General features: G+C 45.2%; 1 protein-coding gene across 1 annotated transcript in view; it reads left to right on the top strand.

Annotated features, from left to right (window-relative positions):
- LOC143372210 (sorting nexin-14) overlaps positions 1-25,234 on the top strand; it is a 278,394-nt gene that overhangs the window by 209,392 nt on the left and 43,768 nt on the right. Inside the window, exons 6-7 of the mRNA XM_076818229.1 lie at positions 5,576-5,700; positions 5,777-5,838. Of these exons, the coding sequence (XP_076674344.1) occupies positions 5,576-5,700; positions 5,777-5,838 (187 nt within the window). The remainder of the gene's footprint in view (positions 1-5,575; positions 5,701-5,776; positions 5,839-25,234) is intronic.

Raw genomic sequence — 25,234 nt, 5'->3', positions numbered from 1 at the left:
TATTCGCCACGTCTTAGGGGGCAACATGGTACGACCCCCTGGTCTCGAGGGTCGAAGTCCTCGAAACCCATCGAGGCACGGCTTATCGACGGCGTTGCGTTTGGAGTCTTGGCTGCCAGGATCGGCTGCCAGGCTCGTCGCGCGCCTCAGACTCGTCCGCACTGTCGGAAATCCTGAGGCGCGCAACGAGCCTGGTTCCAAGTATCGTTTTTTCCTTTTCTAACTACCTTTTCTATCTCTTATGAAAACTCTTCTGGATTCGAGGTTTGCGCGCGGACAGGAGCGTGGTGCTTTCTGGCGCGCGGGCAGGACTGTGATGCTTTCTTGCTGCGCGCCACGCAAGAGCGTGGGTGAAAAATTTGACCTGCATCACGAGCAAACAGAAGACTACCCCCCTTCTTCAAAACATCTTGCATATTACATCTCTTCATCATTTATCTTAGACATAACATCACTTGCATACCTATATGTATTTATTGTCTATCAATATTAGTTTTTATATTAAAACAAGCAGTGACATGGTAATTATTGCCGTTAATAGTAATATTTATGATCGTCACAACAGTGAATGTATTAACTGCAATTTCATTTGCCATCGCATTGCCGGGGAAACATTTGGACATTTTTTAATGTACCCTTGTAAAATTTTACACTCGTTATAACTGAGTCATAAACCATTTCTAGAATTTATAGCACCTTCAGGTCAACCAAATTTAGCTTCGTAAAAACAGATGTTTCAGTGTACCCTACAGTAACAGCATTTATGATATCCTTTATAGGCCAGGTATATCGAGGAATTTGTATACTTTTCGCGAACGTATATCGCGATCGTGTCTTGTCGATCGTTTCGCAGATCGATAATATACATCGAACAGGTAGAACACAATACACCACTGCGGTGGATCGTGTACAAAGCATGTGGAGTCGACGTAGAAATGGGAGCCCGAACTCGCTATCTCTAAGTAGTGACGGGTACGACCTTCTGGCCCGCGCGAAGGAGCGCCACGATCCGGCCTCACGTACTTTTGCGGGCCGCGCGGCGTGTGGCGCGCCGGCCCGCGGGCCGGACCGCGCGCAAGACCGTCCGTGTAAAGGGCCCTATTGTTTAGGTGTGATCCTCTGCTTTCGGTTCCGTCTCGCCTGTCTGTCTTCCCGGTTCCTTTGGCTCCAACGGATTGTCGCAAGTGGGAGCGAAATATAATGTTTCCCTGTTTCTTTTGCAAGGAGTTCAGGAGGAAGCTCAAGGAGGCCGGAACGTCTCGCCGCTGGAGAGAAAGCAGCGTCGTTGGAGTTCCGGAGACGGCACGTAGGAGGAACGCGCCAGGAAGAGCTGCGGGTTTCGTCGAGGAACCAGGAACCGCAGGTTTCCAGTGACGCCGCGGGACAAGGAGCACCAGAAGAGGTGACGATGGACTAGAGGTTGCAGTTCGTCGACGCTGCGGATCTCGTCGCGGGATGCACGAAGAAAGACGAGAGCATCGCTCTGGAAGACGAGAGCATCGCTGGAATTCCAGAGGACGCTCGACCAGGATGCTTCGTCGTTGGAGATTCCTTCTGAGGGAATGCGACGCAGGGGAATCATCGTTGTAACAGAGTTCCAGGGACAACGTGGGACAAGAAGCTGGAACGCTCAACCAAGGAGGACCGTGTGATTTGAAGATTTCGTCAGCCGTCCCGATGTACCCACGCCTTGTTCAGGGTTTTTCCGTGGTTTTCCCCTGAGCGAGAAGGCAAATGCCGAGGTGGATGTCTGAAGAAGCCACGAAGGTGCACGACCACTTCTTCGGACAGGGGTACGAAGATTCTGAAGAGGATCTACTGCGGCCGGGACGTCCGCTCTTCTGGAGGGGGGAGCAGTGTTGCGAGCACCGGGTATAGGCCCGTGCATAGCCTGCTGGTGCTCGCAGCTGAAGATAGAAGAAGGTCGGCCCCCTTCAAGAGGACGATCGGAGAGGCCGACGAGAAGGAGATCTTGTACCGAACGCAATGGCACGGGTCGCACCTTTGTAAACTATTGGTCTGTGTAACAATATAGTTCAGTCGTGTGTGCGTCCGTGTCTGTTATTCTACTCCTTTGCGTCGGGATGGCCTGCAATGAAAACGCCCCGGCGCAATATATATAATAACATACGTTGCGTATTTTAACATGGATCAAACACCACTCATCAATAAATATTATTCAGTGCCATCAAACCCTGAACCTGTACCAGTTCATTACCTGTACGAATCCATTGTTGTTACCATTTTGCACAGGGCTCTCACGAATTGTCCCTGAGGAGGTATCATTGTGCACCCTTTAATTTTTCGTGCCTAATCTGCACCAGTGATATCCAGAACATATTCAAATGTCTCCCTTAACATTCTGCAAACAAATGCACAGTTGACTACAAAGACATCTGAATAATTTCAAGGTAAAATATCTTTTCATTCAAGTGATTAATTTAAAAAGTATGTATATTTGATAGAGAGATATGTGAAACTTCTATAGTTCCACCCAATATAATACTTTATTTATTCAATTAAATCAAAATGTTTTAGTTAATAATTATGTTAATATGGTATATTGCTACCATTCTTTTGAATAACTTTAAAAATTCGGTTAGTCATAGTTTTAATTAAAGTTTGTAACATCGAAATATCTATACTAGCCCACGCTTACCTTATACTATCTTTAAGTTCTGCCACTGTAGCAAATTGTTTTCCATTTCCGTACACCTTGTGGGCTAGTATTCCCCAAACGTTTTCTATGGGGCTGAAGACCGGAGAACGGGCGGGCCACTGCATTAATTCAATATTTTTCCTCTGAAACCATTCCTTGGTTACTCTTAAAGTGTAAATGGACGCGTTATCCTGCTGAAATATGCACTCTTCCGCACCTTCTTCTTCCATGAACGGAATTAAAACATTCTCCAGAAGGGTTTTATACTTTTCCGAATTCTTTTTTGTCGATATCCAACATATTGGTGTCTTTGCGGGATATCTAAATGCGGCCCAAATCATGACACTCCCACCACCAAAGTTTCGTCTCATAGCACTGTCATGTGATTTACTCAAATCGTGCCAATAGTACTTAAAACCATCTGGTCCATCCAAATTAAAATTTTTCTCATTCGAGAAAATGACATTTTTCCATTTCTTGTCATGCTTCTTTATGATCGCGCGTTGAAGGGGGTTTTGAAGCTTTCTTAGTTCACACAAAGCGTTTGCTTTTTCGCAGAATTTGTTGAACACGCCTTTCAGATATTGGATGATCAAATTCCGCTTGTATTTGTCCTGTAGTTACATTTTGATTTGATGCAACGCGTAAAATTAAATGAAGTCTGCTTTCGACTCAGCTTCTTATTTCCGCCTTTCCGATGATTTTTGCCATACAAATTATTTTTAAGGCAATTTCTCTGTTAGAAAATCCTGTATCTTTGTAAGCCATTATCTTAACCTGCTCATCCTTATTCAGTAATTTACCTTGTGGCATGTTAAAAAAAATTGAAACAACCAAAAAATATATCCTATTTTATAAGAATATAATTAAATCACTATATTTGTATACTATACATAGTACTCACGCAGTGAAAGATGAAGGTGTATATCAGGTGGAACTATGGTTAATTCGCTCAAATTTGCAATGCAATATCAAATATTACCGTAATAATCAAAACTATACGCAATAATCAAAAATACTACTGAAGAAAACAATTGGAATGGGAGAAACAATGGTGTAGTTAACTACCTCAGTCGGTAATAGTTGATACTCAATCGGTAACAATCAAAAACATTAAAAAAAATTGTGGCACTATGGAAATTTCGCTGACTGTAGCAACCACGGAAACCCGGGCAAGCCTGCCCCGCACCACTTCCCCTCGCCAACGGGGCAACCCCCCCCCCCACCCGCCGATGTGGACGCCACTGGCGCTACCTCCCTCCTCTTAGCGCTGGCGCTCACCAATATCGCGGTGGACGCCGAGGCGGCAGTGGCGGATTTCTCCGTTGCTCTTTTCCTTTAAGTCTTTACGCGAACGCCCGACAGCACGGCCACCGGCGCGCTCAGTGGTGGCCTTAACGCTCGCCCAAGAAACAACTCCTCCCTGAACGGGGCCAGATTGGCCTCTACAAGCCCCCCAATCATCTCCAGCAACCGGTCGTCGCTGCTGGAGGGAGATCCACACGTTTTCGCTGGTGTCGCAGGCGAGGCTGGCTATGCCCCCGTCGCACTCGCTCCTTCGGCCACTACGCCCTCCCCTCTCCCTCGGCACAGCCAGGGAGATGGCGCCATCCCGAGCATAGGTCCGGTACCAGGGGTAGGGGTTAGGGGGTGGGAGGCCTATAAAAAGCGGACGCGTACCCGAGAAACGGGGAGAAACCCGGCCGGTTAATGCGTACCACGAGAATACGGCCATCCAAACCCATTCCCTCCTCCCTTTGGGGGAGGCCTGTTTTCCCGGGCCGTGCATGGTAGATGCTGTGGTCCTCCGGATCGGGTGGTAAGTCTTCCCTTCCTGCTCGGTCCCGGCCGTAGAAAGGAGGCTCTCTGACCCCGTGGCAGCGCAGGGGGAAGAGATGCGGCCAAACTGGACGGCGCGGTCAGCCTTGGAGGAACTCCCGCTTTCCGAATGTTTGTACACTCACTGTCATCTGGGACCCTGACACGTGCCGTGACTTCCCCCCGCTGCATGTAGCTACTAAATCGATTAAATCGACGAAGGGGTAGGAAGGATGAGAACACGTTTCAAGGGGAAACCGGGACAGCTCGGATCGCAGCCGAGCAACGACCTCCGTTAATTCATTCCGTTGGTTGCCCATCTGAAGATTAATAGAATTCGGCCCGTCTCCTCCGAGTAGTTTATCTCCTCGCAGCCCAGTCCATTATGGCAAGACATCGGCTGCCCCCGACGCCACTACACCGGGACTAACGCCCGATGAATCATTGCAAACGTTGACAAGTTTACAGGCTGCCTGGGGGAACCCCGCCTCCAGGTTCTCCAGTTATTGTTCGTCGCCTGGTACGACAGGCAGAGGACATCGTGGAAAAATTATTACTCACATTCCACAGGGGTGAGCTCTCCTCTTTCAATAGTACTCATACTTTTTTTTTACTTGGGGGAAAATCCAGTACGGACACTCCGGCCCCCAAGGAGAGGGAGTCGGAGTAGAGTCGAACTTTATGCGACTAAAAGCACAAAGTGACAGCCCTACGCGGGAAGGCAAGGGACCGAGGTCCGAGTGGGTAGCACGCGAGTAACCTAGCGATACATGCACCGCCCCAACGCGTGATGTCCTGCCGGGCTCTTCCGGGGGGGGGGGGGAATTTATCTCCCCCAACGTGTTCATACCTTGTGTCAAACCTGTTTAACAGTTGTATTATGCAACATTGTTTTTCTTTACTCTGCCAGAATTGTTGCAAAACCATCTCTTTGATATTAAACATATTCTCTTTTACATTATTCACTCCGTTTATCAACGCCATGCAATATATAATTCTTTTAATTAATACTGTAATTTGACATTTACATAATATATTTTTTGATACGGATAAATTTTACATATTACATTATTTATTATTTAATGATAATAATTTCAGTTCTCGAAAAAGGATCAAAAAAAATTCAAGAGTTAAGAACGTCTCGACCATTTTACCAAGCGCATCAGGAAGCTCATGCCTTATTAGAATCCACTTGTTTACCATCATTTCATCACAGTTTTCAAGTAAGAAAATTATGGATTAATTACTTTTTTATGTTACACATACAACGTTAACTATTGTATTTTTTTGATATTACAGCTATACGATTTATTATGCGGACAACGAGTCTCAGATCGTGCTAAAAAAACTCCCCTCGTAAGGTGAGTATTCTGATCATTTATGATTAAAATCTACTAAATAAAATAACTAGAATAAAGTAATCTGTATTTGCTAATTTACTATATGACATAGATTTATGGGTTTCAAATTTATTATTCGGATTCTGAAGAATGAAAAAATTAAAACATAAAATACGTTAATCACTTTTAAGACATTATACAGTGTGTAAACAGTATACGTAGCGATATTTTAGGGGTAGTAGGGGAGGTCCAATGGAACATAAAAGGTCCTGTGACATAGTGTCCGACCTGTCTCCATTTTACAGTAATACTGCCTTAAAGTTTGCACATATTGGTGAGACTAACACATTAAAATAGGGTGTTGACCTTTGACTTTCCATATAATTCCCAAAGTGGTGTCTTTTTCGGAAGAAAAAACTCTTAAGGACGATCCGCCAGCGACTCGACTCAAGGGCATGCCGCCTTGTACCCCGTGGCGAAGACAACACCCCGCGATGCCTCGCCGCATGTTTCTGGCTTTTGACCCTCAAAAGAGGTGGAATACACATTAAGATGTGAGAACTCATTCAGCTCCACATTTCTCATCAGATCTCTGCGAAAACGAAGGCAATCGATACCTTTCGTCATCTTTTGGTTGTCATTTACAGTGAATAACGAATAAAACATAAATCGAGGAAAATCATGTTCAACGTAAAAAGACGAATACACATTTTTTTTTTAAAGCAGAATCGAAAATAATAATTATTTGAAGTGAGAGGACAAGAAATACGTAAATTTTGTTTTCAAATAATGCCTAAATGAAAAAGTAATGTAACAGGTAAGGAAGGAATAGTGATCGTAGTTCGTTATTGTGATAAAAATCCGTAGTTCAATAACGGCAAACATTGTTGCTGATAACGAATACGTCTGTTTAAAAACGCCGAAGAAAAATTTACGTACGGAAATTTGGGGAATTATCGCCGGAAATAAGCCATAACCTGATTTAAATTTAAAAAATAATAATCACCAATAAAGTAACTAAAACTTACCCTTTCAGAAATTCGCCTGCAGCTTAAAAACCTGTGTCACTAGGTCACTGAACCGGTCCTGGTCATCGACGGACACGTGCATTGCACAGGTGGTTCCAGGTATACGACACCATCCAAAGTTAAGAGTTGCAACATCAAGTGCGTTCGGGTTAATGTACCGAATATTCACTCCACTGCACGGCTAGGCACTAATACTGATCACTTAATTTATTTTTCATGTACTATGTTGTTTCTACGGTATAAAAATTGGTGGAATAGAATTTTCACTTGGCGTTCGGAGCCGTCGGTATTCCCGTGTAAATTCTCGCGCAGCAGCACTTGCGTCCCCGTCGTCTGAGACGTCCACCCAGAACATCCCGTAATACTCTTGAGCTGAGAACATTTCTGCGACGTGATTTTTAGCTGACTGACAGCATTTTTTCCAAGAAATTGCTTCTACCCCAAAGTAGTTTCTCTCTTTCCATTATGAGTTACCTCCTACCAGGACAAGAAGCTTTAGGTTAAAAGAGGCCAGAACATTTACGAATCACACGTGCTTCGCAGAAGTGGAACGAACACTTTCGAAAAGCCCGCGCTCCGTCCTTTTACTGCCAATGTACCCGTTGCTTCGAGATAGACAGCAGACACCACGTGTTTCGGTTCGAAAGGGTCCGAAGAGAAGAGAAACAGAAAGTCTTCGAGTTGCTATAAAGGAGAAAAGGCATACCATTCCTGTTTCCGTTTTCGGATACCCTGAGTTCACGTCTGGTACAAGGCGTAACCAATTAAGTTATAAATTACTCAAAATTGTTGGAAACCGTTCTCTACCGCCCACTTGCGGGACAATACAGTCATAAACCGCGACCCTGGCGAAATGCTCTGGCCAATCAGTCTGATTGATTTTTGGGAACTAGCAATTAAAAAGTATTATCCGACATCAATACGCCAAATGGAATACCTATGTAGTTTTCCACCAATTTTTGTAACTTAGGAACAACACGTTCCATGAAAAATAAATTAAGTGATCAGTGTTAGTAGAAGTGCAGTGAAGTGTGTATCTGGTACATTAGCCCGCACGAACTTGACGTTGCGACTCGTAACTTTGGGTGGTCTCGTATACCTCGGACCAACTGTGCACTGCGCGCGTCCGTCAATGACCAGGATCGGTTCAGTTACCTACTTAGTGGCACAGGTTTTTAAGCTGCAGGTGAATTTCCAAAAGGGTGAAATTTAGTTAATTTATTAGTGATTATTATTTTTTAAATTTAACGCAGGCTTTGGCTTATTTCCGGAGATAATTCTCAAAATTTCCGTACGTAAATTTTTCTTCTTATTTTCGATTCTTCTAATAAAAAACTGTGTATTTGTCTTTTTACTATTGCGAGATGGGAAGTAGGCCGACTACCCAAAAGTTGAAATGTCACAGGGGCAAAGGGAATCGCCCGCTCGCTCCACCCAATCCCTTGAATCAAAGTTCGCCGTGTAACGCACAACGCGAACGAAACAAATCACGACAGCCCGCGGATATTGACAGCCGCTAAGAACCTAAAAGTAGGCTTTCTTGGAGGGAATAGGGTGGTGCGAGCGGGCGATTCCCCTTCCCCTGTGACATTTCAGCTTTTGGATAGTCGGCCTACTTCACACCTCGCAATAGTACGTTATACACGATATTCATTCATTTATCCTTTATTCATTAATCACTTTAAATGACAAACAAACCATGAGAAAATGTTCCATTTTATTTGTTACGTCTTTTTCATTTGCCATTTTACGCAATTTCCTTCGATGCATGTCGACTTGCTTGTTCGTACTCGCAGCGCGGGTGTTCGGGCAGAAGGCTCGCGCTCTGATTTGTCGGGGTTTTTTGTTAATATCTCGTTAACGAAGTTTCGGACAATATTTTCGCTAAGGAAAAAGTTGCTTCCAATCACCCCACAAATCAGCCTTCTCAAGGAAAGGAAATATTTTTGTAACACCCTGTATTCTGACCAACCAGACATGCATTCTTTGCAGACGCGAAGCTTACAGCTCTTCATAGTAATATCTCCTTCCTATGACCCACCTTCTCTAGCAGCGCATATCTCAGCGCGCGCATTTGTTTTGTTATTCCAGCGTGTGCTTATACTCGAGAGATAAGAGATCTGTTTCGAAAGTGTAGGGAGGACGGCGTAGGCGGGACCACGCGGTTACTCAAGAATAGCTGTGATTCGGGAAGTACGGTTTTAACCATGGTCTTAGAAGAATGGGATGTCCTTCTTAACCCATTCGCTACGCCGGGCGACTGTAATCGGTTTCCGCAAGACGCCACGTACACACTACGTGCAACTATAGTCGCTCGCCAGAAAACTCTGTAGGTTTACTCTGGAGTTGCAGTTTCGATCTTATGTCATTAGGAAAATATAGCTCTGTCCATAATTTGTTTACGTTCTGAGCATTGTCAAAGCGGCGTTGTTTAGGAGTATCTTGTAGCTCCGAATGCTGAAGACTGTCCGCGCGTAATGTGTACATGTTTTGCGCGGCGTCTCGTTCAGCAGGAGCGTTGTACCGAAGAGAACTGTCGTAGCGAAAGGATTAACAAGATGTAAAACCCTCTACCCTATCATTTTCACAACTATCCACGATAAGAGTTATTCGAACCTCGAATAGCGAGTACATAATGCATGCAGGATTGATTAATTTCGACGAAGCGTGGGTTTTTTCCAAAACCCTGCCCACATAAAGTAATAAAACATTACTAAAATGAGAAAACATTACTAAAGTAATAAAACATTACTAAAGTAATAAAACATTACTGCAGTCGATATGCAGACGGCTCGGCGGACATTAAGCTCTTTACATTAAGTAGTTTATATTAGTATTGTACTCAATTAAACCCTTACTCAACATACCCTTAGAAATAAGTTTTCTTCGTTCAATATTATCCACCCATAACGGAACTCTGTCTTTCTATATTTTATACAGCCGCATACAATTTTTATAAAACAACGATGGCATTCGTTTGTCCACGTTCGTCCAACAAAATTTTTGGTTTGTCCACCCGTCAAAAAAAAGTTATAAAGCAATAAAAAGATTGTACCAGCACCGCCATGAAATCTTTTTAATGATCTGTAAGTGGGAAATGACTGTCCACGATTTGTCCAGGTTTGTCCATCCAAAGTTTTCGTTTAGTGCCACAAGTTAACTTGATCAGTTATTACCCAAATATGCCAGATGTGAGAAATATGCCAGATGTGAGAAATATGCCACCAATATAGCAATTAAACAGTATTAACCACCATTAATACACCTCGCGGAGAGACGCAGGAAGAAATGGTGTAGCCCGCTGATTTCGCGTGACCCCGCCTGCGTGGTCCTCCCTTCAAATTAAACACGGATCCCTCATCTGTTGAGTATAAACACGCGCCCGAATTTTAAAACAAAAACACGCGTTGACGTATTCTGTGCGAGAGAAGGAAGGTGGGCCTCGGGGAGGAGATATTGCTCTGAAGAGGGCCTCTTCAAAAGAGTGACCGTTTGGGAGGGATGCAGGGCAGATTGGTTAGGAATGGACCAATCGGACTTCAAGCTCACGGAATACGTCAATATATGCTTCTGTTTTGATATTCCAAGGTGTGTGTATATTCCAGAGATAACGGCATCCGTCTTTAATTTGAAGGAAGGACGACGCAGGCGGGACCACGCGCAGGCAGCGGACTACCCCGTTCCATCTTGTGTCTCACCGCGAGGCGTACTGTTACGTCTTCAGAATAATTTCGTTTCCTATTTCATTGCCAGGGAAACATTTTTCGATCTAACATAAGAACATCTTATTTTGTTAGTGGAGGAAAATGCCACATCTGATTCCGAAAAATTAACCAGGCTAATCGGCCCGAACGTCTCGCCAGGGTCGCGGTTTATGACCATATTGTCCCGTGAGTTGGTGCGGCGGTTAACAGCAGTACCTACGTGCGGGTCCGAAGCCATCATACGTACTACCCACCGACAGAGCAATATACGGATTAACTTATTGCCAGACTGAAGAATGCTTAAAATTATTAAAGACGGCACCACGTTCTTGATTGCCCTTTATAAATTCTGGCAAACAGATGTTATCGAAACGTTCATGGGAAAACGTGAAATTACCAGTCGAAAACAACGAATGAATTCTCGCTCAGCTCTGAGCCTCCTTTGCCCAATCCTAAGAACAGAGACAAAATTCAACATGACATTTTTTCCAATCAAAATGTCGAATGATATGAAGCTACTTTGTAAAAAAAAAGTTTTTGTTATTTTTTGGCAAAGATACCTAGAAAAGTATCTAGTAGTGGATCTGAAGAAGTTGTTAAAAAGTTTGAAACTTCTTCGTTTGTATTGGAATGACAATATTTAAGCGTACATATAATCTTTCCTATATTTTTTAAAATCTTTATTTCTGGCGTCCTGGGTCCCTTCTCCCAATTAGCAGTTTGGAATGTTGCCCAAATATTGTATAATTTCATAGGAATGTATTAACACTTTGCGAACAGTATCTATTTATTTAGTATATTGGTACCGGGATAACATAAATACAGGTTTACAAATATTTCTGCACTTTCCGTAGTATGTATATTTATCAAATTCTTTTAGTTTTATTGGAATTATTGACGTTATTATTCTAAATAATGTCGGACTTCCGTATGAGTTGTATGTTAACACTTCCTTTATAATCTTCGTCATTTACAGTGCTAAAAATGGGATGTTTCATTTTTTCCGTATTTCTTGGGATTCAGCTTCACTATGCGACATATAATACAGGTAATTACTCCATGATTGCCAAATGTTGCCAAATCTTGTTTTCGCAGTTGTAAGGACAAATATGTTGATTATAAAACAAAAAAGAAATTTGTTTAGAAGTTTCCGAAAGGTAACTAAAAAGCCAACAATTGCTGAAATTTTTTCTATGGGCTTCTTATGGAAAAACTATATGTAACTAATTATTTGCTATTGCTTATCGGGAACGATACTACTTATTTCGGTTCCCATAAAATTTTTCTCTTTTATATCACCGAAATTCAAAAGATTCAATTTAAAATTTTGCACAAAATAAAAACATACAAACTTTGACACGTATTTATACACAGATTAGAAGTAGCCGCCGTGATATATTTCCCTTTTTTAGGAGCTTATGTTATTAGTTTACAAGAAATATATAAAAAAAAACATAATCCCATAACATTTGGATTTTGACTTGTTTCCCTATTTCTTGGGATTCTGTCCCACTGTGGCGATGGATCGCGGGGCGGCCGCTGCTAGATTCAGTTTAGAGGGAGTCAAGTTTTGGCCACCGGTGGCGGGTCTAGGAGATTTCGCCATAATGGCTGAAAATAGACACTCATCGCATGGTGTTGCCTCTCGAATAGCCTAGGTAGCTGCTGAGGTAGACGCGCTGACGCGGCGGTGAACAACGCGTCTAGGAAAACTGATGCATGCTTTTCCATAAGAGCGGTGCTCAGAATTTTGTCGCCGCGGCGGATCGCGTCTAGGAAATCCTACCTTTTTAAAGCGTACCGTCTTTTGGGAAATCGTAAGTTTGTACGACCCTTTAGGATTTTAGCGTCGGTGATAATTGCCGCTAAAATATTTGTACAATCACTCTGACTCCTAAAACTGGAATGGGATGAACCTTTCCCTATAACTATTGTTGAAAACTATTAGAGCACTATTATGCCGGGTTGGGAGAGTAGTATAGCAATGGGGATTCTAATTCAAATTTGAGTTTCAAGGTCATGATAACCGACCTTGAAACTCAAATTTGAATTAGAAAATTTGTTTTTTTGCCGGCGGGCTGGCGGCGGATGACGTCATAGAGATGGCGGAGTGGTGGGGGGTATAGCGCGAGGAGCAGATATCGATATCGAAACGATCTCTAACCGATACACCGAAGTGCATCGAGGAGGAGGAACCGCGAGTGAAGGTGCGCTACTCTGGAGCGTGGTACAGACTGTCGGTAAGGAAGGTGCTACTCTGGAGCGTGGTACGGACTGTCGGTAAGGAAGAAAATATTAATTTTATGATATTAATATAAATGAAAAAACTTCTCGGGCCGACGGGGCTCGAACCCAAGACCTCCTCCGCGGTACGAGTCAGCCGCCTAACCAACTCCCCCAAACGCCGTCTCTGACATTAGTCTTTTCCGAATGGTACATATAGCGAAACCAACGGAGCGTCACATATGTGACACACACACACACACACACACACACACACACACACACGCACACACACACGCACGCGCACACGCACACGCACACGCACACGCACACGCACACGCACACACACATGTCGGGAAAGATCGCCGTTTTTCGACACCGCGTCTTCGAGGGAAAGAGAGGAGGATGATGGGCGAATGAAATGGAGAAATAATATACATTTAAGATATATATATATATATATATATATATATATATATATATATATTGTTACAAATATAATATAATATAAAAAGAAAAAAGGAAAAATATAAAATATTAATATAAAATATAAATATAAAAAATTAAAATAAAAAGAATATAAAAAATAGAATATAAATATAAAAAAGAAAAGAATATAATATAATATAAAAAAGAAAAAAGAAAAAAGAAAAAAGAAAGAAGAAAAATATAAAAATGGAACATAAATACAATTAAATAATAAATATAAATAAAAAATAGAATATAAAATAAAAAAAGAATATAAATATAAAAAAATACAAATATAAAAAATATAAATATAAAAATATATAATTATTGCGGCGATGGCGGCTGCGGCGGAGACTGCGACGGCAATGGTGGTGACGGCGTCGAGGACCGCGGCTGCAGCAGCGGCTGCCGTAACGGCGACGGTGGCGATGGGGACCGCGGCCGTCTTACCCCCACTCGCCAAGGCTGCCGCAGCCGAGTCGCCATCATGGGGCCCGCCGCATTCTCCTCCATCAGCGCTAACGCCGCATCCTCCTCCACCAGCCGCGCATTCATCATGAAATATAAATTCTAGAACACACAAAACATCGATATAATATTTATACAAAACATATTAAATATCAAACACACAAAAAACAATGCAAAGTATTACATACTTGCAGCGGCGGTGAAGGTGGCGCAGGCGGCGATGGCTGCGGGAGCCCCAGTCAAGCGACCACACACGCGGCGATGGTGGTGATGGTGGTGGCGATTGCGGCCCCGGGGGTGACGGTGGTGGCGAGTTCTGGAACATAGAAACCCGCGATATAATATTTATACAACTGTCCGATTTTAATCTCACTCGAATGCCAAAAAAAAATTGTTAAGTACATACCTCAGGGTCACACTCCGGAGCAATCCTTAATAATCCCATGTTTTTTTAAGAAAAAAATGACACTCACAAAGAAAAAAAAATCGGGCTTACACCGCCTCAGTTTGAATGCAACTGGTCTCGATACATCTCCTGGCTCTCGCATGTCAAAACCCCCTCCAATGATGAAATCGAGAAATGCGTAGCTTTGCAAAGTAGGATGCCTTTGTTCTTCGCCATCTTCATCGCAGGCCACCTGCATTTTCGCTGACTATCCTCCTCCATGTACTTATCTTCTTCTTCTTCACTGACCGTCCTCGGAGTGCACTTATCATGTTCTTCGAATTCTTCTCCCTTCTTCTTTGGATACATCATTCGACTAGACCATACCACTCTGATCACGTATTGAACATGTACCGAACCACTTTGAACACCTATCATACCACTCTCAACATCTATCGAACATGTATTGAACATGTATCAAACGGGAATCGCACCACTTTGGTCGCATATCAACCGTGTATCGAACCACTTTGAACACGTAACGTACCACTTTGAACATCCATCGAACGGGTATTGAACGTGTATTGGACCACTTTCAACGTCTATCGTACCACTCTGAACGTGTATTAAACGTGTATTGGACCACTTTCAACGTCTATCGTACCACTTTCAACATCTATCGAACGTCTATCATACCGCGTTGATCATGAATCGTACTACTTGTACATAATAATTACAACTATCGTCTTAATCTAGCGTACATGCAGAAGGTTGGAGGTTGAGGAGGGTGAAGAAAAAACAGTTATGCATTAAAAATTGATTATATTTTATTTGTGTATTTCCCTCTGGCGTTTAGACCACCAGTTGAATATTTTAAATACATTTTGCATGGCACAGTGCTTTGCGTGTCTGCCACATTGCAGAGTATTAACTACGTTTAGCTTATTTAGGGATTTGATATCCTCGTAGTCAATGTCTAGCGTCTCGATGATTACGTCCGCTCTCGTATTTTCATCGAGGAAATCCACGAGCCAATCGCGTTTCTGCAGCCCTTTAACATATACGACATGGGGTGTGTCATCTTCCTCGTCGATCGCATCGGCTACAGCTTTCATAATTAGCTGTTTAGCCGTACTGTACGGAACGTCTCCATCTTCCCAACGTAGTCTATGATGTTTTGCCACCAACCACCGGATGCTCGATTTGTCGGATTTTGTAAGAAGATATTGTGCTATCGAACTCCCAAAAATATAGTGCGAGAGATTTGTTCCCTTTCGTAGGATAGCCACTTCCTTCGCGACAAATCTTCCATCGACGATGAACCCTTGCAGGTCAACGAATGTTGGTACGGCCATTATCGATACAATTTAGAGGTCCGTTCGCTTCCAAGACAGACTGGAGAATGCGGTCTGTCTCGTAAAGCATCTCGATTTTCACGATGAAATTTTGTACGAATTTGGTACAGGAGAGGGCGGGCAAGTAGCGCAGTAATTTAATTGATTTTGCGCACCACATTTGTCAGCGGATTGTATTCAACTACCCGATCGTGCAGAATCAGACAGTAGGCCGTAGTATTTGCACGTACGTTTTCTTTACAATCAAATTCTATGCGCACGTCCACGGTGCTATTCTTGATCGACTCATTTTGTCGCGAGCAATCAATCACCACGAGGGGGCCAAATTGCAAAAATTGGGACACGGTGAATAATGCCTCGTTGCAACTATGTCCGTAATACGATTTACGAAAATGTGTATACATGTTATATAAGATGGCGTGCCTATTCTTGTCAAAGTCCAAGTTCATGTCATCGTACGGGTAAAATTCCGAGTTGAGAAAAAGTTTTACATTGACCAATTTGCAGTGGTCAAATCGAGTAACATATTCAGTCATCACATTCTTTCGAGCAGTCTGTAGAGCAAAGATAATGTATCGCGGCTTCTCCAACTGTGCAGCTGCCTTCACGGCCCACGAATGCTTGGTCGTGCTCTGTAAGAGAGGATACTCGTACAGATCCCACGAGCGAAAACTAATGCTCAGGTTTTGTCCACTTTCCAAAGCATGTAGCAACGACAGCTTATTAACGTCGTTCAGCGTCACGTGAGGTATCCGCCATTGCACTTTAAGTAATTCAATTTCTGGTTCCAACGTCGGCGATCCTATTAGCGAGTGACGTGCATTAATAACCATGCGTTTGTAGTCCTCGCAAAATCCCAACAAATATTTGAGCGGGATGCAGAAATTGAAATGATTTTTCACTATTAGCTCATCGTGCCGTTTCAAGCCCCATCCCGCATTCTCCATATTTTTGTCTTCATCAGATGTCATCGATACATAGTTTCTAAGCGTGCTAGTTATTCCAACGTTTCTGTTGCGATCAATCTCCACACCATTCCGCTCATATCGAATCTCATCAAATATGAATGCCATGCAATTATTTCCCAACGTAACCGTTAATGCATCATTCGGCTTATTTATCGTCAATTTCCCCTCCAGGTAGAGGAAACTTTCACACGGTAATGTGTATAAATCCTGTTGCTGTATAGGTATTCTTATCTCATCGCTGTATCCAAACGTCGTGTTGACGTAAGGGTTGTATGTGTGATTCTCAAGCTTTGACGATGCGTTCATCAAACGTCGGCTTCGCGCCAATGCTTAGAATGTCGGTCATTTTTCAACTTAATTGCGTACAATGAATCCCAGCGATTTCAAAAATGCAATGTTCGCAGCACTGAGCCTCTTCTTTTTAGCGTAATCAGAGCTGTTGCAGTTGTTGTTGTTGTTCTTGTTGTTGTTCTTGTTGTTGTTGTTGTTGCAAACAATTTCGTTTGGGAGAAACGTGTTTCTGGAGTCGTTCAACACAAGCATCTCATTCGACCGCACCACATGTATTATCATCGACGTCGTCGTACGTGCAGTCTGATGGTAATCTCTTCACCTCGAAAATCAAGCAACCGTCCGTCTTGATCCACAACGCGTATCGTTAGATCCGAAATGACCTGTGCGGTGATTGGAAGGTAAATCATCTGTGCGGGCGTTTCCGATATCTTATATCCCGGCGGTACTCTGGGAGAAAATTCATGTATTGTATGTACGCGTTTCCCATTGCTGTACGCGCCAGCGGTCACACTACATTCTATGCGAATAATGTTCACATTCATGATATTAATCGGATCGTCCGATTCATGCCACTGTCCCGGTTCTAATACGCGATTCGTCGAGAATCCCAGTAACGATGCAATGTTATTGGGCTTCGTAAAGTCTACTATGAATGAGCAGTACAGCTCACTTTTCATGGTGTTGTTGTTGGGGCGCAACACTATAGGATACTCATCGTTGTCGCCGCCATCGTTGGCATCGATGCCATCGAGATTTTGAGGATACCGCTCGAGTAATCGCTGTTTCAAATACTTGGCAATGGCGTCTGATTCGTATGAACCGTGGGGAATCGTAATGTATTCATGGCTGGTGTCGACGCTGCTGTTGGTCTCATAGTTTGTGGTGAAGTAGAATTTATCATTGCTCGAGTCGATGTTGGGTATTGTATGGTAAGTTTCAGGGGTTGTTAGGCCAAGCTCGTAATCATCGTCGCTCAAATCTATGGGTGAAAAGTAGGTCACCGCGAGGGTGCTACTCTTGCCGGTTAGAGTGGATGTTAACGACATATTCCAAGCTGTACGACTGGACTCGTACTGAATCAAAGTGGTGAGGAGTCAATCCTTAAATTTGCGGCCAATCGTTTGTAGAAAGCGTAGACATAGTTGACCACAATTGCTCTGACTGTACTCCTGATAAGGCGCGTGATTGTATTCGATTTTCACGACATCTTTATCCAGATATTGTACCAATTCCTTAGGCGGTCGAAGATTGCCAAAGCTGTCGAAGTATACAGCTCGACGCCCCCTCTTCGCATAAGCCACCCAATGAGTCCCCGGTCCCTCGACGTTGTCCAAATTCACGATACCGCTTTCGTTTCGACGTACTCCTCCAATAGGTAGTGCATTGCGCATAAAAACACCTCTAAAACATTTTTGATGTTGCGCCGCCTTATTATCGTTTACCGCCTTGGCGATCCCCGCTGCTCCACCGGCTAATGATCCGAGAACACCTAGCAGCGGGAGAAGTGGTAATATGCCACCTCGTTTTGCCACCGGAAGTATCCGCTGTTGCGATGCTCTCCTTACAGTCCTTTTGCGGGGTTTTGTTTTCATCCCCATTCCGATTTTCGTCTTAGCTTTCATAGCTGCCCAAACAGCTGTAGCAGCACCTCTGTTACGAGCCGGGGCTGCGGCAACGCGAGAGGCCGGCGAGAAGGGTATTTCCCAAGGAATATGGTTTATGAATTTGTTAGTAAGGTGCGCGGACGAACCTGATGCGAAATCAGGGAGCCGTTTGAATTATTGACGGCGAGGACGAACCTGATGCGAAATCAGGGAGCCTCTAGGAATGGAGTCAAGCGCGGACGAACCTGATTTGAAATCAGGGAGCCGCAGGAGGGTGAAACGTCGTGAACGAACCCGATGCGAAATCGGGGTGTCACTAGAATGATGTTCACAGACGAACTCGACGCGAAGTCGAGGAGCTGTTAGGAGGTTGGATTCTTCACAGACGAACCTGGTGCGAAACCAGGGAGCTGTTCGGAGGTTGGTAGACTTACAGACGAACCTGGTGCGAAACCAGGGAGCTGTAGGATACGGATGAACCTGATGCAAAATCAGTGAGCCGTAGGAGGGTTAAGCGTGGACGAACCCGATGTGAAATCGGGGAGCCACTAGGTTGGTAAAGATTCCTTGTTCTGGATGAAAGGTTGCGAACGAACCTGATGCTAGATCAGGGAGTCGCGGGAAATGTTAGTAATGCCTCGTAACTCTTAATTTATATTCGATACAACTCGAGCGGTAAAGTTGTATCAGTGGGTGAGTGTGTTACGTCCCGATATAGGACTTCCTGTAAATCACCCCGAGCGGTTGGAATGATTTACCGGGTTCTTGCTCTATCGAAGGGCTAAGGCCCACCTTGACTATACTTACCGGGGATAAGGAAGGTGAAAAGGGGTTGAAAGAATAAAGTTCAGGGGATAAGGTGGAAAAACGATAAGGCTACATATATTGTTCCAGAAATTAAATGACTCTACCTCGAGACAGCGCTTCGCCTTGGCTGTCGCTCGCTGTGTCGCTCGGGTGTCTTGCGGCACGCTTGCCGTCTCGTGTTTCTGTCGCTCGCAGTGTCGCTCGCAGTGTCGCTGACCCACGGGTAGGTCGTGGTCGCTCGCTGTGCTTCTCGGATGTCGGTGGCCTAGAGCCCGTCGTACCGCACTGTCTCTAACGTACTTCTACGCGGTCCTACGTCGGTCTCGATTGACGCGCAAGGATTCTCCCGGCTAGGCCGTTTCCTGTGTGTCGGACGGAGTTACCCTTCTTACGAATTACTTTCGGCCGATCGCGCTTCGCGGAATCTGCGTGGAGACGTGGTCGCGGTATCTAGACGGTCCTCTGGTCCGTCGCGACTTCCTAACTCGAGCACTCGAATAAGAATGGTGTTTTGCGGCTCTCGATCGCGGGCCGAACCTCGCTCGATCCCCACGAATGGGGAGAACTGCCCCGTCGGCAGTTGTCGGTTGCTTCACAAATTCCTCGATTATTTCCCAATAATCGGGGGCCCTGGCCGAGCGCGGTCGTTGTCCCTATCGCTGTTGCCACGGGCTCAGCACCACGCGATTGCTACACGCGAGGCGATTCCGCTGAATCGCCTTTGCGAAACAAAAGCGACGCGTGGACAGCGAGCACGGAATGGACCTGAAGGGCCCATGTAACACCTCCCCACTTAGACACGAAACGGCCTCGCGAGGCTGTTTCGTCGTCAACCCGTGCGTAGCTGTCGTCGCGTACGCTTTTTCCGCGTCTTAATACTATAAATAACGCACTTAAAACTAGGGGACGCAAGGAGAAACTAATGAATGAGTCATAATTAACCCATAAAAAACCCCATATATTGTTACAGAATAATTGAAATAAAAGAAAAAGCAAAGTAATAGCGATGATAATTGGTGGTAGGTGGTCCTGATCGCTCTGCTGCGAATAGAAATGAAAAAAAAAACGAAACAATTACAATCCGATCGCGTCACTTTTAAGTGTTACAATTCTGTGGTTATTTACCCAATGCGACGGTTGTTGTATTCTCACTCCGCGCCAGCGGGGATCACCCAGGGCACATCCCGGGGTTTTGGGGGTTCCAACGGCCTAGGTGCCTTCAAAACCGGGAAGGCCGGGAGATATCGTGGTTCCGTGTCTAGGAGAGCTCGGATGCAACCGGTGCAATTTCCGGGCGAAGACCATCTTAGATGCCGCTTCCGGCACTGGGTGCATCTGGTCAGTGCGATGGCTCTGGTTTCGTCAGCCAACCAGTGTACCGCTAGCTTGCGGTAGTCGTCGAAGTTTTCCGGCGGACTTATCCACGCGCACACCCCGCACAATGTCTGGGATTTCAACGCCCAGACGCGTCCGTCTTCTCCCGTGCAAGTCGGCTCCGGACGCACGCATAACCTCCGTCCGAAGGGTGCGTGGAGGCGGCGCGGCAGGACGGCCTCTGCCAGGGATGAGCGGACGTGCTTTATGTCGTTGAATGTGGGGCACTCCATTTTCTTGCACTTGTAAAAATTTTCTAACGACTGTATCTCGCTCGCTTGATTGATGTCTTATATGCTATTGTCCCTACTACCTAATTTTCGCAGCAGAGCGCATCGTGGGGGTCGGTACTAAGGATAACGGCGCGGGGGCTTTTGCTGTGATCAGCGAAATCACGCCTTAGAATATTTCGAAGCATGACTCGGTACCCGTGAAACTTCTCGCTCTCTCTACATGAGTTTTTTCATTTGCCCTCGTGGGCGGTATAACGGGTAGGTCGGGAGGAAAGCATGTAATAGCAAGAGGACGGGGTCTTGAAATTATTTGCGGAGGGGGACGGGATGGTACCATCTCTATATCCACTTTTGTCTCGGTCCTTGAGGGCTTGCGATGTTGTGTGCGGCGTGCCTTCAAAAAACGGTATCCAATCCAGACAATAAGGAGAACGATGAAAATTCCTCCCAGTCCGGGCAGTCCATAGGTAACATAAGTTGTTAGGTTTTCGGTACGATGATGGGTGGCCAGCTCCCTTGCTTGTCTTTCGATGTCTTCCAGGGCGACTGCGTTTGCTCTCGAATAGGCATCGTGAAGGGTCCACTGGGGTTCCTTTCCTTGATGGTCGGACAAGATTTTCACGTGATGTTCCGTGAGCGTTGGCAGGATCCCTGAGATGTTTATGTCGATAGATGGTTTGTAGACGGTTGTCAAAGCCTCGGTGTCAACTCCGGATGCCCAGACTTGATCGGTGCCGATCTTAGCCTGACAATCCCTCTTCAGTTGTAATATTCCTGCACCCTGGAGCATTTCATATCCGGCCGCGTGCTTGTTGCATTGGATCTGCAGGGCCTGGGTGTCTTTGATGGAATATAACCAGGTGTTGGGTGCGACCATCTTCTTGAGGAAGGTTCGGCTTACGGGAAGAGCCTTGATGTTGCAACTAGACCACTTGATGTTCTGTGGTTTCAACAACGCATCCGTCTCGCAGCTAGGTGCGTTCTCCAAGTCCTGGAGCGGTATGCTGAGTTCGCACATGTACATCCGAGGGTGCTTCCTGCATGCTGTGATGTAGTTCTCGTTGGGCAGGAAGTATTGGGTTTAGGGTTGGCTGATAGCCAAATATTGTGTTCTTGGTACTATGAATATAGGGGTCGAGACATTGGTCGATATAGACTGGAACGAAGGGCACGGTTGTAGGTGATAAAGGTCGAAGGGGATGTGGTCTAGTAAAGGGATGTCGAGTGACAAGATGATTCGACCCTGTATGTAAGCTACGTTCAATTTGGTCACCCCTTGTAGTTGTTCGGTATTCAATTCTTCCGGGGTCAGCGGGAATTCGTACGGCGTGGTTTCGCGAATCCGTTCGCAAGTTTGCGCAAGCTGACTGGGAGACAATACGGCCGGATGTAAGATACCGAGTTTCGCGAACGTGAGCGCGTCCGTAATTACAATGAGCGCGGTCACATACTCGTCCACGTGTCTGGTCATCAGAAATGTCCATGTCGAAAAAGCTACTTGTAATTCTGCTTTTGTTTCGCGTTCGTCTAATTGTAATGTACCCGCCGCTATTTCCTTAATTCTATCGCCCATGTTTTGTACGGAACCCGTTACAGCACTTAGTGTGTTGTGTATATCCTGGAATTCGGATTTTACAATGTGTGTTTGGTTTCCTAACAGTTCGGCTAAGTGATTTTGATCTTTGTACAGTTTATCTATTTCCTTATTGTAATATTGGGCGTCGTCGCTGTCTAAAGTTCCGAAAAGGGCCTTACTCAGCGATCCGATGAATCCTAATGGTACCGATCGCCTGGTGCGGCGGAGCGGTGATTTTCCCAGATTGCTGAGTAGCAGTTCCTCGTAGCGTTTACTGTCGAGGAGTTTTCGTTGCAAGGCCGCGTTAAGGGCGTCGGCCGGGCAAGGCGTCCAATTATTTGTATTACATATTGCCTTCATCCGGTCTATCTGGGGTTGAAGCTGCGGTCTCGAAGCTAGTACTTCCGCGACTCCTATGCCAGTGACCAGCCTCCATTGGGTATGGAATACTCGGAGGGGTCTGATCCTTTCGTAGTACAAGCTCGGGTTGTGGGTCAATTGCGATATCCTGTAGTCTCCGTCGATGATGTTACTATTAACGATCGTCCACAGGGACGCAAACAAAAACAGCTCACGTCCGTCCATTGTGGCCGTAGTACGAAGGTTTTCCGAAAATGTCAAATTCGCGGGGGAATTCTATTGTTTTTACGTAGTTGACTACTGCAAATACGAAAAACAAGTGAGATAAAGAGGATGGGGGGGGGGGGGATAAATAAAGTTTTGGAATGTGGGACCGTGGTTATGGAAGTCGGTTATACGACTCCTTCCTCCGGTCCGTTGTAAGCTTAAACCACACTATATGCGCTTCATTGGCGTCAAGATGGTTTATCTTTAATATAAGCATGTTTCAATTTATCGAAATGTTTTATGATTTGTTGGCCCTTATCTGAGATTAGTACCGCGTTGTTTTGATCGGTAATTGCTTTTATTTTGAAGGGGCCGATGTAATGCGGATCAAATTTGTGGAGCCGGGGCTCCTTTAGTACGTAAACGAGGTCGTTTGCCGCAAAGGTGACCTGATTACTTTTTCGGTCATAAATATTTTTTGAACGCGATTTGCTGGTGTCCAAATTTGATCGCGTGGTCGTTCGGATTTCGTCTAAGCGCTCTACTAGATTTTGTACGTATCCCGGGTATGTTAGCAATTCCTCACGGGACATAGGCGTAAACGGATCTCGAGCTAATTGTCCGAAAACCACTTCGTATGGGGTGAATTTCGTGGCCTCGTGTACCGAGGTGTTATACGAGTACATAGCAAACGGAAGTAGCAAGTCCCAATCCTCGTATCTTTCCAGGTAATGTTTCAGGTACTCAGTTAGGACTATGTGGCTTCTTTCGAGGGAACCGTTGGTCTGTGGTCGATATCCCGATGTGGTTATGTGTTTGATTTTAAACGTTTGAGCTATTCCCTGTATTACGTTATTGATGAAACTTGTCCCGCGATCCGTGAGTATTGCGCGCGGTGCGCCGAAAATTGCGATAAAGTAACGCGATAAAGCGTCGGCCACAGTAACGGCTCGTATGTCCAGTAAAGGGACGGCCATACAGAATTTCGATAGTTGGCATTACATTGTCAGTACGTGACGGTTTCCGCTTGGTGTAGGGGGAAGCGGTCCTACAGTGTCCAATGCTACCTTATTAAAGGGTCTAGCGGGCGTATCAGTGATTAACATCGGTTCTCGTGTTTTAATGCGTATGAGCTTTTGTTCTTGGCAACTCTGGCAACTTCGTACGAAATCCTCTACATCTCGACGTAAGCGCGGCCAGTCAAATAGGCCGCGGATACTTCGGTACGTCTTTGTCACGCCCTTGTGCCCTCCTATAAGGCTTTCGTGATAGTGCCGGATAATTTCTTCCCGTTTATCTTCTGGTGGTAATTGGATTTCGCCGGTGCAGATTATAATCATGATGGGTGTACGTTTGAAAATCACTTGGCAGTATTTCTGGAGCGCCGTGGCGTCAAAACGGTGTAAGGTTTCGCCATACGTCGCCATACGGAGCGTGCGGACGCGTTCGGTCTCTATGGCGTCCCTGAGCGCTGCTAATGCTGATGTAAGCTCATCTTCTCCCATTTCATGATAGAAGCTTCTTGCTCCGACAATGCTGAAAATTTTTCCTTCTTCGTTGTGGGTGATTATTACGCGGTTCCTGATTAATTCCTCGGATAATAATTTAGTCTCGTCGAAAAGTCCGATAGCTTTTAAAATTTTACAAATGGGGCTAGTTAGTATTCTGTCGGAAGATATAAAATGAGCATAATTGTCCGGGGTCGACGCAAGCGTGGTTTTTACGATTTTTAATTCGCATTGCGTTGGCTGCGTTTCGTCTTCCGAAGCGTCCGGTGTGTTGTTCCCGAGTCTGGGCGACTCCCTCCAGGTTGTTGGAAGTTTTGGCGGGACGACGAATGGCCTGTAGCTTGTTTCCTGGAACTCCGTTAAATCGGGCATCTTAGTTGCATCAGGCCCCAGGCTTATGCCTGATTTCTGCCTGGGTGGCGATGGATCTTTCTGCTCCTCCCATGTCTCGTCCTCAGGTCCAATCATGGTCGACTGCGGGATGTCCAAGACTTCTGCGTGCAGAGGTATTCCCCATGACACCCGCTTCTTTGGGCCTGATCATAGGTCCTCCGTCTTCTGAGGACTGACATTTTCGTGGTGATTCGTTGCTGTCCCTTCTTCTTTGTAGGGATACTCTTCATCAAAGCTCTTTAAAATGGTGATTTCGTTTGGCGTGAGTGGGCCTATGCGCGAGCTATCGCTTAATATGGCAGAGTCCTCGTCTCCTTCTTCTGGATCGTTGTTTCCCGTATCCAGGAACTCGGGCATTCCCGTCAGACCTTCTGTTGTAACCAGAACGGTGGAATTCGCCCGGCTCTCCGAGCTGGCTGCGTTGTCTCCCTCTGTCGGTTGCAGCTCCTGTTCGAGTTCGCG

The sequence above is a fragment of the Andrena cerasifolii genome, chromosome 8 (genome assembly GCF_050908995.1).
Source record: "Andrena cerasifolii isolate SP2316 chromosome 8, iyAndCera1_principal, whole genome shotgun sequence".
Lineage (NCBI taxonomy): Eukaryota > Metazoa > Arthropoda > Insecta > Hymenoptera > Andrenidae > Andrena > Andrena cerasifolii.
This window is presented reverse-complemented; position numbering and strand designations above follow the sequence as displayed.